General features: G+C 37.8%; 1 protein-coding gene across 2 annotated transcripts in view; it reads left to right on the forward strand.

Moving 5' to 3' along the window:
* The window catches only part of LOC125234846 (olfactomedin-like protein 2A), a 27,057-nt gene extending 13,133 nt beyond the window's left edge, over positions 1 to 13,924 (forward strand). For both annotated transcript variants that reach the window (XM_048141264.1, XM_048141263.1), the window contains exons 3-7: positions 3,807 to 3,952; positions 4,377 to 4,490; positions 5,921 to 6,157; positions 7,005 to 7,080; positions 11,094 to 13,924. In XM_048141264.1, coding sequence (XP_047997221.1) covers positions 3,807 to 3,952; positions 4,377 to 4,490; positions 5,921 to 6,157; positions 7,005 to 7,080; positions 11,094 to 11,131 — 611 coding nt within the window. In that variant the 3' untranslated portion in view covers positions 11,132 to 13,924. The remainder of the gene's footprint in view (positions 1 to 3,806; positions 3,953 to 4,376; positions 4,491 to 5,920; positions 6,158 to 7,004; positions 7,081 to 11,093) is intronic.
* The last annotated feature ends 27 nt before the right edge of the window (positions 13,925 to 13,951 follow it).

Below are 13,951 nucleotides of genomic sequence, written 5' to 3' on the forward strand. Positions count from 1 at the left end.
AATAGCAGTGTTGTTTATCTTAACACGAGCTTTACAGATAAGCAAATATTTTGATGACCTTTTTGTTTTAAAAATCGCTTACGATAGGTAGTTATTAATTATTAAAGAAGTCATTAAAAAACCTACTGACACAATGACAACTTGATAACCTACTGTTTTATGGGGTGGTAACGAGATGGTAATTTCTCTACACAATTTCTCCACTTTTGATTCGCAATTTTGAAGATGTTACTGATTTTTTTTCTAAAGAAATTACTAAAATTCCCAGACGAACTCCTTTCGATTTGAAAATACATATTATACATGCTTGCATGCATGCATGCTCCTGTTTCCTCTTATATTTTTACCTTGAATTGTAGGTAAATTATTTTTGGTCTTCACTTACCGAATCACATATAAAATTTGGATTAATGTTAACATTATGTTCACTAATGGTTCTTGAACCAGATTACTGCCACAGCCTGGGTATTGCAGGTGATTAGTACAACAATGTTACGATGTAGCATTGCATGTAGTGGAATCTCTGGAATCATTTTTTTACATATTTCGCACTAGTATGATTTTTACATTAACGGGCGTGGCATATATCAACAGACTGATCTTTATTACTTCTTTATTCATGAGTTGATACAACACAATTGTAGAAAGATACAAGTATATGGTCTGTCAAGTAGTAAATCAGAGTGGGAGTGCCATTGTTCGTAGTCAGAGGCACCGAAGATATCCCGCCCACGCCGGGGAGATTTGCATCTCTGTACCTACTCCGCCGATTACTCATTGGAACTTTTACCTTTCAGTTGAATTGTTCAACGTTCTCGTGAATTTAATTAAGTGTTTTCCTTGTAGTTTTTTTTTTAATTTTAATAACTTTATCCCCATTCTTGCCAAATTCATAACTCTTGACATACCGAGAGAAAGAACATTAAAAAGCGAATGTAAAAATTTTATATCATCAGACACATGGAGATGGTCGAGAAGCTCCTGAATAGCTGAAGGATCTTAGGATCATAAGGGGTAAATTTTGCACAAAAAAGTGTCGAAGTGTATCCGTAAGAGCCCCCGCAAATTTAAGATAAGATAAGTTAAGAGGGTAAAAATTAAGTTAAGTACCAAGAAAAGGGTTTGATAAAAGATGAACACAAGGAAACTTCGTATTAACTTCCTTATTCGTATAATACTCAACTTGAGTGTTTCATTAGCTAGGTACCTATTGATTTTTTACACTGATACGCCACTACCATACTTCAACGATTGGACTGTTTATCAAAAGTTTAGGCTTATCGGAATTTCACTTTGTGAGGATTAATAATAAAATTACACCCACGAGAAGATTCAAAATTATTTGCATATCTATGGATGATATCTACCATAAGTACGTCATAGCCCGCAAATTTCGTAAACATTGGGTTAGTTGGGTGCGAAAACAGAGGAGTAAATCACTTTGTTAAAACTGGTTACACTAGTTTGTCGAGCCCTTGAGATGTTTGTGAATCAATCTTCTGCGATTTAATATATAAGCATACAAATTACAACCTAAAACACCTAAAAGCTCTGCTTTATTTAGTTTTAGTGTGCCGTGTGGAAATAGAAGAGGCATTTAATGTTATTAGATCTCGTCTATTTCAGTACTCTTCTGTTCATAGACTCTATGTCACGTTGTCCAAATGTCCATCCTTGAAAAAACATACTTCGTTACAAGAAGCTCCTAGAATCCAACATTACATTACATTACGTATAGACAGCTATAGTCTAAAAAAAATGTACCTACCTCAGAACCATATAGAATAAGGTACGGTGCCCTAGATGGCGTTACACCTTTGGGTACGCTCGACTAGATGGCGCTATGATTAATATTTGACATTTTAACACATATGTAGCTGAATATGGGCCAAATTGTCAAAAGTGAGGTTTAAAAGTTTTAAGCTTGTGTCGAGAAATGGCAGTCTATGCTCTGTGATTACATATTTTACTTTTGACAGTAACACTCTATAATATTTGATCCTCTTTGGTGTTAGCCATATGCACAAACGCTTACGATAATATCGTTATCGTAGCTAACTCTATTGCTCTTTCTTATTGGCGCGACAGATCCGGACTGCGTTTCGATCGGCGTGTAGCGTCAACCGTTGTCATTTCGGCTAGGCCGCCTGAACAGTGAACACCCTTTTATGCTTAACATTGGAGTCGCGTTCAGATATATATGCGTTTTGATATGTTGTAATTGTAACTGAACGCAACTGTAGCATACCGAATTTTTGAAGAATTGATTTGAAATTAGCCGACTTATTCGAGGAAATAATCTAGCCTTATTAGGTTATTAATACACGCTAATTGAATTTCCTGTTCTCTCATAAGTACAGGAAACAGGTATAGGTCACAGGTGGCTTAAGGTTGACAACTCGTCGTTTTATAATATAATATTGTGTTTACCTACTTAGAGCGACCTTCGCGAAACTTCCATCCGTTCTTAATCCGCATAATCTGAATAAATCGCAAAACTGGCCTCGGACCTTTTCATTGTAGTATTAAATGTGCCAGTCTTAAGCAAAAGATATCACTTTTCTTAAGCAAAAGACACGCTTAAGCATAAGGACGTTCTAACAGTAACAGGCTACCCGTATATCTCTACATCTTATAAAAACAAAGTCGCCCGCCGCGTCTGTCTGTGCTGTGTGTGTATGTGTGTTCGCAATAAACTCAAAAACTAATGAACGGATGTTCATACGGTTTTCACCTATGAATAGAGTGATCCTTGAGGAAGGTTTAGGTACATAATTTGTTGAGATTTTTGTTAAAATTGGTTTAAACATGAATATGACGATATTTGCTAATATAACCACTTTTATGAAAATCCCCGTGCGTAGCCGGGGCGGGCCGCTAGTAAAGAATAAAGATACAAACAAGAAAGGTGCTTATGTTAAACTACCTGGTACCTTTTACTTGAGAACGTCGCAAAGATGCATTAAGTATTCATTATAATTAAGGCAATTTGAAGTCGTTATCCGTTCGCGTCAATCGATTAAAATAAACTATTTAAAAAAATCGTTAAAGTCTGTATTAGGTTTCAAGGTCGTATGACTATTTAACCTATTATTTTATTTTATCGTATAGGTATCTAGTGATCGAAGTAATCGTAGGAGGCTACGTGTGATTCTTAAGGGATACAATATCCCGTTTTCATGCGAACCTTTTGAACCCATACCCTATTATATTTGATTAGACAGAGCGGTGCCCAAATACCCATGTGCCCAATCGCTTTTGTATGTATTACATTATATACTTTAGCTTTAGCGCCAGCCAGCCGATCAAATGCTGTATTGTAATGTAACCCATGATTTCGTACAGTGTAAATGAGCCGGTATAGTGGTTTGCCAGTGCGTCTTCGCGTCGCTCTAGCCTGCAAACGAGACATTGCTATTGCTTTTATAGTATGGGAATCCTCTATACTCCACATGTCCTGGCATTATAAACAAATGAAACCAAGTCATAACCTTCAAGTTCGAAGTGTAGGCTTTTAGTGAACAATGTTCACATTATTATATTAATATTATACCGCGCCGAATAAAAATTGAATAAGTATATAGATTAGCAAACAATGATGCCGCTGACCAAAATATGTGATGACTGCTTAATCCTTGACCTTATGAGGCTTATCAATCAACAGTACATATAATACATAAGTACGTTGATGCAACCAATGTCATATAATTGTTAACAGCACCTAATAAGCCTCCTTTACCCAACAATCAAAGAGATAAGGTGTGTAGGCCTTCAGAAGGTTCTGAATTCCAATTTTTTGTCAACAGTATCAACAACTAGTGGCGCCGTCGGCGACGCCCTTCAAGTATGCCACACGGCGTCCAGAGAGCTCCGTGCCAACGCAAGCGTGCTGAGTGCGCGGCTGGACAAGCTGGCGATAGAACATGCAGAACTCGTGAAGCGAGTGGAACAGGTATTTGCCAAACAGTATCGAATATCGACAACTAGCGTCTCCAAGTATGCCACAGCGTCTAGACATCTCCGAGTAGATGTGAGCAGGCTCAGCGCGCGACTGGACTAGTTGGTGATAGAACATGCGAAGCGAGTAGAGAGGTAAATTATCAGAGCATTGAGAACCAGCGGCTCCAAGTATGCCACGCGGCGTCCAGAGAGCTCCGTGCCAATGCGATCGTGCTCAGCGCGCGGCTGGACAAGCTGGCGATAGAACATGCAGAACTTTTGAAACGAGTGGACTAGGTATTTGTAAACAGTGGTTCTATTCTAACTATGTCAGTAGCGACCAGAAAGCTCGGAGAAAAGGCAATCATATATTTTTCTAATCTTAGTGACTTGTTACCTTACTTGTTGTTCTTAACTCACTTATCACGTATTTTCAGACTGCCAGTGAGCTCGCAGCAGTGTCGGGACAGCTGGCCGCTGCACCCAAGCTCGCCGACACGCCGCGAAGGATCGCCGAGCTACAGCAGACAGTCGGCTCGTTCGGATCACAGGTAGATTATAATAGTAATAAATAATAATATGATAGGTATAGAATAAATTTAAAAGTGAAAAATGTCTGCCTTGGGTGAGACTTGAACTCACGGCCTCTGGATCGATACTCCAGCGCTCTGCCAACTGAGCCATCAAGACTGCATGCATGCAGTCTTGAAATCTCTCCCGGGCGTTCTGCGTTCATTACTAGCACATCTCGGACACTGGCGATCAAATATATGAAAGAGGCGCGTTCCTAGCACACATTCGAAACTCGTGTAGGTGAACGCGTACCATGCTTGTATGAGTGAGATATGACCGGTCGATTGTTCGCGTTTTTGACAGGCGGTAACTGTCAGGTAACCGACAGGGGGTGGGCGGCACTTTCAGCGGGGAGCGGGAGTGGCCATACTGTACGATAGTACCTACTCTTTATTATACTGTGTTACTAGTTCGCTGAGTTATATCTCCAAATCTTATGGACCTCTACTACCTGCTCAACCAGAGACTCGTGGGGTTTTTTATATGTCTTACTAGGCAATTCTGTCTTATATTTTTCTATAGCAAGTGCTTGAGTAGATATTTGTCAAATCATTTTACGGCCCGGGGCCGCTGATTCCACAAAGTAAAATCGTCTTTCTGTCACGTTCATTGGTTAGACAGCTAGCTCGTGACTTCGTTTAATATTTGCCTTAAGTGTTTAATCTGCGCTCTTAATTTTGCATAGGTACCTACTCAATTTGGTCATAATTACTCCGTTGAGGTTCCCCGGTAAGCTCGTTGTGGCAAAAAAAGCATAATGTGCTGAATATTTTTAGTCACGTTTTAAAGTTATTTTAAGAATCCTTTTGGCTATATACTATACAGAAAAACGAGAAGTGCAGCAGTCCGGTCAACCTTAATATTTTAAGATGGTTGTTTTTAAAAACAAATATATTCGCTACGGAAAACAAGTTAAACTTGTGTTCATTCACGTTTATCCTTGCCCTTGGTTTATTTTCGGCACAAAACCTCATTGTGTGAAATAACAAATCTGATGTAAATATTGAAAAACTGGTGGTGGTCGTCAATATTATCAGTTATTACAACGTTTATTTATTGTTACTTAACGACATTGTGGATACCGTAAGTACAAGTGCCTAAGAAAATTTTAATACCGAGTCGAATTAAATAGAAATCAAAAGTATTGTAAAATACTTAAGGTAAAAATACGTGCTTAGGGGCATAGTAGTAATCGTCTATTGTAATTCCAAAATGATACATACAGGACTGCAACCATTACTCGAAGTGCATATTTTCTAAATCTCATAGGTCATGAATAAGATAATGCTAGAGGATTTATTATATTCATGATACAATCAATTTAATAGAACACTTAGTTTCTGTTGTTCCAAGTTTCTTTGATGTAACATGAATCAATAATATTTTTGAATCATTTTATTTCCCCCAGATCACGGGCTTCGACGAAACGCTAGCCTCAACGCGAAAGCAAGCGTTAGCTGCTTCGGCAGGCGTAGAAGAAGTCAAGAAACTAGTCCAAGCGTTGGACGCGCGGAGCAACGAAACCATAGCCAATGTCACCGCCAACGGGCGGAGAGAGGACGATATAAAGCAGGAGATAGCCACGCTCAATGCGACCCTAGCGGGACGCGTGGACGCCTTAGAGAATAAGATACAACTGTACACTGTAAGTATATCCACTATATTTAATATGGTAGCCTAAGCGCTGAGTAATGAAACTGTAGCCAATGTAACCGCCAACAGGAGATATCCAATGAGGAGGCACACTCAAAGGCTATGACAGATGGCGCTACCTTATAAGTCCATTGCACAGATGAAGAATTTCATGCGTGAGAGCGAGAAGATGATTTTTTTCTCTCTTGAATGACAGTGACATGCCTAGGCACTTGCACAATTGCCGCCTGGCGGGATAAAATGTCAGTGTGCCTCCTCGTTAGCCACGCTTAATGCTTAGATAATAAGATACAACTACAACAACAAGCCGATTCCCACCGGCTTGCCTAAAATCGATTACTAGTAATGTACCTAATGTTAAGGTAGGTTTCTTTTTGCTTTGGTGTTGCCTAGCAGAAATTTTCACCAGCCGCCACTGTTATCCCTATTGAATCTATCGAATAAAATATAAAGGTAAACAAGTCGAATATTTGCGATTTTCACTTTGGCCAGCTTATATTATTAGAATATTTTTAGTTTCTGGGTACATTTTTCTTACAATGAGAACTTAGATAGTTTAGATCTGGCTGTATATAATAATTCCATATTAGCAAATCGTTTTGACAGTTCTTAAAAAGAAGCTGATTTGACTAGTAGGAAACTAGCCATTGTATGCCAGGAAGCAAAATGTTAACCCCCTTATTCATAATCGTGCTCTAAAGTTATCAAGCCGATAAAATTATTTTGTCCCATTCCGACGTATTGGTGTGATAGAAAAGGACAAACGGACTTTATCGGCTTGATAACTTTAGAGTACGTTTATGAATAAGGGGGTAAGACTGTCCTTCCTTTGGTTACAGAAGACGACGAGCACGGCGGCACCGACCACCACCAGCACGTCGACGACCACTACCACCACCACAGCTGCCCCGCCAGGTACACATACCTACTATTCTACTGCACCGATTATTGTACATCCGTAGTGCATTATAGTTTCTAGTTAAGCATCCATACCAGATCGAGTATTATAGAGAGTTACTGTCGAAGTAAAATGTGTAATCACAGTGCATAGACTGCCATCTCTTGACACAGACTTAAGACACTTTTGAACCTCAGTTTTGACAATTTCGCCCATATTATTAGCTTGATATGTTTTAAAATGTCAAATATTAATATTAGCGGCATCTAGCTGAGCGTACCCCAAAGGTGTAATGCCATCTAGGCCACCGTACCTTTTTCTGTATGGTACTGAGGTACGTTTTTTCTTAAACTTTATCTGTCTATACGGAGTCTTTGATCCATACTAATATTATAAATGGGAAAGTGTGTGTGTCCGTCTTTCACGGCAAAACGGAGCGACGAATGGACGTGATTTTTTAAGTGGAGATAGTTGAAGGGATGGAGAGTGACATAGGCTACTTTTTGTCTCTTTCTAACGCGAGCGAAGCCGCGGGCAAACGCTAGTAGTCTATAAAGCAATCGTCACGTCTCTCAGCCATAAATAGTGTTGAGTTCCTCACTCGTGAGGCACCTCATTTGTACCACTCATATTGTTAATTTGTCGCAGTACTTCACACGGCAAAAATGTATTGCATCACACTTCAACTCACCGCACCTCATTTTACTCGCTTGTGACAGTCGCAACACAAACACCTCACGCCTCACAAAGCATTCACGTACTTCAAATGTCACAAAAACGTCAAAACTCATCATCCACACGCGCGCCTCGCGGCCCTCAAATACTCGCTCGCAACAGTAGCAACACAAACACCTCATTCCTCACAGATCATGCACATACTTCAAATGTCACAAAACGTCAAAAACTCATCATCCACTCGCGCGCCTCGCGGCAGACGCGGCCCTCAAACTCCGTCGCGAGAGTCGACACCTCAAATGAAGTGATCAACCACACGTTCAGTTACCGAACTACAGACCTTATGGCCGGGACAAAAGGTCCACCGATAAAATAAAATGTATCGTTTGACTCGTTTGTACCGGAAATCGCTTTGTACCGGAAAGACAGAAGAGGCACTGTGACAACAACACTTCAAAAATCCTTTCAAAGTGAAACAGATAGTTACGTTTACCATAAGAGGGAGTGAGACAGACACACGCGGGCTTCAAATTTGCCTCACCAAAAATACGTTACACATGACTCGAAAGAAAACAATCTTATGCGCCGCAAGTTTTCATACATTTTACGCCTTTTTGATCCCAGGATAGTTAACTTGCTCGCAAAAATCGCGCGAAAAATCAGACGATTTCGCGTGAACCACATCTTTTGTCTCTGTCGCATTTGTGAAGTCATGAATAAATGCAGCTGAGATGCAAAATGTTGTTTTTCGCGGCAGGTCTTCATTTTTGAATTTTTTGATAGCTATTATTGTGCTAACACATTGACCAGTATAACGTGATCTACCGCAGCAATAGAGTTTGTATGGCTATTGTTATGTGTAATCAGGGAGCTCTCTTAGACTGGACGTTGAAATGGTAACTCAAGTGTTTTGAATATTCGGAATACCAAGCATACCAACACAGAGGGCCAACCACTGAGAAGATTTGTTTACGAAGCTTGCTTAAAAACAATTACAAGATTACTGACCGAAATATAATATAAATTATGTGAAGCATGGTAGTTTAATTAAGTATTTAATCAGTAATAGAAAGAATAATTCATTTCTTAATTCAATAGAATGATAAATAAATCCGACACGAAACGTAATTCACAGGCGGTTGACGTTGACAGTAATGACAGTTTACAGAAGAAAAGTTAGTTTGTACGTACTTAGTTGCATTAGCAATATTTGCATAAAGTTTAGTTTTGTCCTACAGTGATAATACTAATAAATGAGCCAAAATGTAATAATGGTGACAACTTTTACACAATCAAATATACCTGTGATTCTGCCTTAGTGTCATTTGTGTGCAAAAAAATAGTGAAACTGAACTGAAAAGACTTACCGGCGTCGCGAATGTTGATGGTGTTTTTAATTACTATCATATTGCTTTTAAAACACATGGAGTGGTAGGTTTGTTATTTTTATGTAAAAGTGGTACTAATTATAAAACAATACGAACTTTAGTTTGTTTTAAAACATGCAGTTTTATGGTAACTATGCTAATCAAAGTACAGTGTAAACTCCATGTAACGTCACTCGATTTAACGGCACACTCTCTAAAGCGTCGAAACCAATTGACTTTGGTTGGTTTAGCTTGTCTACCATACAATGATACACTCTACATAGCATCACACCCACTCTCAATAACGGCAATAACGGCAACAATTAAGTAATAAAAAGTACCTTTAAAGTTGCTAAAATTAGTAAAAACTGCGCAGCTGTGTACGTTCTTTTGTCGCTTTGTTATCCTAGCCGGCAATAAACTCGACGTCGGCATCAAGCGTCCCGAACTTTCTAAAAATTGGTTCTTTTGTTTACAAATTGGGATTGCTTCCATGTGTAGGCCGTTTTTGACCATGACTAACGTATATTACTACTAACACTATTCTGAAATAAACTTTTTCTTTTCCTAATTCCGATTTTTCTTCTCTCCACTTAACGGCAACTCTCTATAACGCCATAATATGCACAGTCCCTTCAGTGCCGTTATATAGAGTTTACACTGTATGTTATTATTAAGCTGTTAATAATATGAAACCACTGTAATTTGTAGCAGTAATTTAAATGGAACAAACTGTAAATAATATTATTCAATGGCAAAATTAGACCCAGTTCCATAAAAACATCAAATTAAGTTGTTATGCAGGCCTCTATGACAGTCCTTGAAATATTTTTTAATTTTATCTATTTTCTCTTGTTAAATGTTCAAGTACTCATTATGACTAATGAAATTTAGTATGTATAAAGGATATTTACCTAGTACACAACTACACATACTAGTTTTTGTTGCCGATGGATTTTGTCAAACAGCCGATGCTAGAAATTATATATATATACAGATCAGTACCTCACCTCATTTGAAGTAAGACATTGTAACACCTCATTTTTGGAAATGAGGTACTCATACAAACTCATTTGAAATTGATGTCCTACCCATCACTAGCCATAAACGACACGACGAAATAGAAGAATAAACGGACAGTATCGATTAACCTAACCCAGCTGGTCACATGACATGACTAACATTTCATAGCTTATATTCCAACTCGGATAAATCTGTCAGATTTTTAGAGATCGCATTAGAAAAACATAATGGAGGTGAATCTAAAAAGTACCTAAACTATAAAACCAGTAACCATTTTACATCCACATTGAATTTGATAACACTTGTTTGACAAGATAACGCGTCATTTAACGAAAGATAACCATACTGTTATCCAATTTGGCTTTCACATAATAATATCGTATTTATATGTATATTATCGGTCAAAATATTCATTATTCTTATCGACCATTTACCTCCACTAGTATTTATTTATTGCCAACTTTGTTTTCATAGAGATAAGGCAGTCCTTCAATAAAAGTAAACACTTATCTAAGAATAGAAAAGATTTATAGATACATTGCGGTAAATGTACTAGCCATTGATAATAAACTGAAAAGGATTCATAAATTGAGGAAAAAAGTTCCGAAACCCTCCAGTGGTGAAGGCCGGATACGAAACCGGCGGTTTAGCTATTTCTGCTAACGCTCTGAATCCCAAGAAATGCAAATCGAATTATTTGTTTTTTTTTTTAATGCTAAACTAACTTACTAAGCGAGCATTTAGGATTATTGTATAATTATCTTTCGGCTGAATCAAGTTTTTATCGATATTTTCTCAATTTTACAGTGTGTTTCTTTGTCCAATAGCCAATGGGACTATATGGGACAAAGAAACACAATAACTCGTTTTCATGAATTTCTTGGTCCGAGCAAAGTAAACTATAGTTCTCTTACTCCACCTATATTCCATGGTTCTCTTTTAACCAACATCTTTTTTCCTTTCAGGTCCCGTCAAACCAAACGTTCTAGGCGTCGGCCAATGAGGGAGCAACTCGCTTCTGAACTCAAAACTAGGGTAAGGTAAACGAAGCGCAAGAGATTGCTCATGATCTCAAGGGATCTTACGTCCATATACTGTAGAGTCAGAGACGTGGTGATGGAAACCCTCCTGTAAGATATCTCTAGATGATTTTGTGACAAAGAGATTTATAGGGAAGGGACGGTCATATGAGTATTTTGGTTAGGGAAGCCTAGTATTCACTAGCGAGCGCGTAGATGGGAAATCTTTGGTAGTTAACCTTACGTATGCTGTTCATGGGACTAATCTGGTGTTTAACACACTCGTGTATTACTAACAGATATATCATGGGACCATTTCTCAAAACTGAAAGTTACAAGCGGAAGTCTCTTTCCAACTTGTTATATTAGATATTGACAACCACTTGTAAATTGCAACTTGTAGCTTCGAGAAATGAGCCCCAGAGCGACTAAAACAGACAACGACTGGTTCAAGACAGTATATCTGGATATTTTATGAACCTTATGCTGCGTCCACACAAATAGAGATTCCGCGAATGTTTGTGTGACTTCTCTGATTATCCAAAGTAAATAAAGGAGACAACATCACGAATGTTCCCCGAATACCTATGTGTGGATTCAGCGTTAGATTACACACATACTATTCCGTCATTTGTCACCAAATGATTGTACTTTTGGTCCCTGTTATATCTGATAGTAATTTCGTAACTGGGCGTTTTCACTGCGTGTCAACACCGGTCGGTTATAGTCACAAAACTCAAATTCCGTACAATCAAAGTCAAATTCCGTATTGGCCGTAGTCATAGTCATACTTTAAATTCAAGTCAAAATGAAAATGCCCAGCCACAGATTAGTCCGTTAATAAGTGAATACGCAGCATAAAGTGAAACAGTTTTATGTTTGCATTTTTTAGATCAGTGATATTTTTACTCACCATCAACGACCTTTTATCTCGTTGTAATAAGGTTTACAGATGGCACTTACTTCTGTCAAAGATTGTATTGTATAAAAACGAACGCGATGTACGAAGTGTCTGCGGTATGGCCGAATGATTCTGTAGTCTTAAATGATTTGTAGGAATTTCTCATTTTACTTATTTAGGTGTTATGTTCGCAAGATAATCAAAAGTAAAGAGGCAGAAAATATCATAAGAAGCAAAGGCAGCTGAGGTAGATGGTGTAATCTGCAAAACTGAATGGAGACTTAATGAATATAATTATTTATTCAATTTTGTGCCCTTATTTACGTCTAATAATATTTGCGTACATAATAAATAATTGTTTTATGTTAGTCGCTTTTACCACACAGTAGTGTCAATGTTATACGTTGCACATGAACGTCGCAGGCACTTGGTGTGTCGTCGCCTTAATTTGTGAAGTAAATAAATCAAGAGGTTGCTCTTGGTATGTCTACTTTAGGTTCCTTTGTGAGTATTGTATTAAATTTAGAGTTCCATTAGTTTTAGGAAATTATTTACATTATACTCCTATACACACTACAGGTAAATTCACGAAAACTGTATAATGTATTTATGTTACCATGATAGTCCCGTATAAAATGTAATTTGGTAACTTAGCATGTTGGGTAAACTTATATAAAAAAACGAGTTACAGTATTATGTATATACCTAAGAACAGAAAATTCTATTCCAGATTCTCCAATTAAAGTATTAACCTTGAGAAAACTTCAAATTCAAGTAATATGTAAGCGGGTAAGTGTGTCATAAGGAAAAGTGTGTATGGCCCTCACATTTGACTTATTTATTGTTACTCGCGCTGTTGCCATTTCATACTTTTGCTAGTTGCTACTCGCGATTAGTAGTAAACGTATGAACTCTCAATAAACACTGATCATTGGTTTAAACAGGCCAAATTTGAAGGCCGGACACACCCCCTTATGACACACTTAACCGTATTGACCTTAGTCAATACTCATGTTTTGGTCGACGAAATGGCAATGAAAAACCGTTAGCTAATAGTTTTCGTGAATTTATTGATTTGTGGACCATAGTTGCTCTACAGTAGCTATGTCAAAATACTGAGATTTAGGTTTTTCAAAATGTATTTATTTATTATTAGTATATCTATTCGTCACTAAATTAATTCCCTCCTTGTACGGTATAACTTGCAATAATGGCGAAGAGTGAGAACGATACCAATGTAAATAGTTTACAACAATTAAAAAATAATTTAATTATAACTTTATATGAGCACAGGAGTGAAGAAACGAAACCAGAGTAACAGTGATTGATAAGGGATTGTGTTTTATATTATAATACCTACTTGCGGGGTCGGTCAATGGTTATCTTTGCATCGATTGTAAGGACCCTAAGCACGAAGAATTCCCTACTTTAGTCCTTCATTTTCCTATTTCTATCGCACGCATGATACTGCAGTCTGGCAAAAAACAGTTGGAATTAAAAAGTGACAACATCGTAGCGTCGACCCTTTCAAACCGATATGCACTACAAAACGAGATGCAATACGATGTTTCCACGTTTTAATTTCTCCTTTTTTTGCCAAGCTGTATGTTATTGTCCCACTCATGATGCCGACAATTATTATTCCACGCGCGCGGTAGAGATGACCGAAATTATTCATGCGTAGCGTCCTTACTTTAGGGACAATAGTGTTAGTGGTTATGTAAGATATATGCTGTTACTCTGTTTCGTTTGTATATTCTTGTGCTATGAGCGTAGAGATATATACAGTGTGGCCGCACTCGGTGTTACGTGGTTTTCAATAAGTGCGTGAGTTTTATTACTGTAATAAATTATTGTTAATAGATCAATTATTACATAACCAACTTTGTTTTAATTTAAACAC

The sequence above is a fragment of the Leguminivora glycinivorella genome, chromosome 16 (genome assembly GCF_023078275.1).
Source record: "Leguminivora glycinivorella isolate SPB_JAAS2020 chromosome 16, LegGlyc_1.1, whole genome shotgun sequence".
NCBI classification, from domain to species: domain Eukaryota; kingdom Metazoa; phylum Arthropoda; class Insecta; order Lepidoptera; family Tortricidae; genus Leguminivora; species Leguminivora glycinivorella.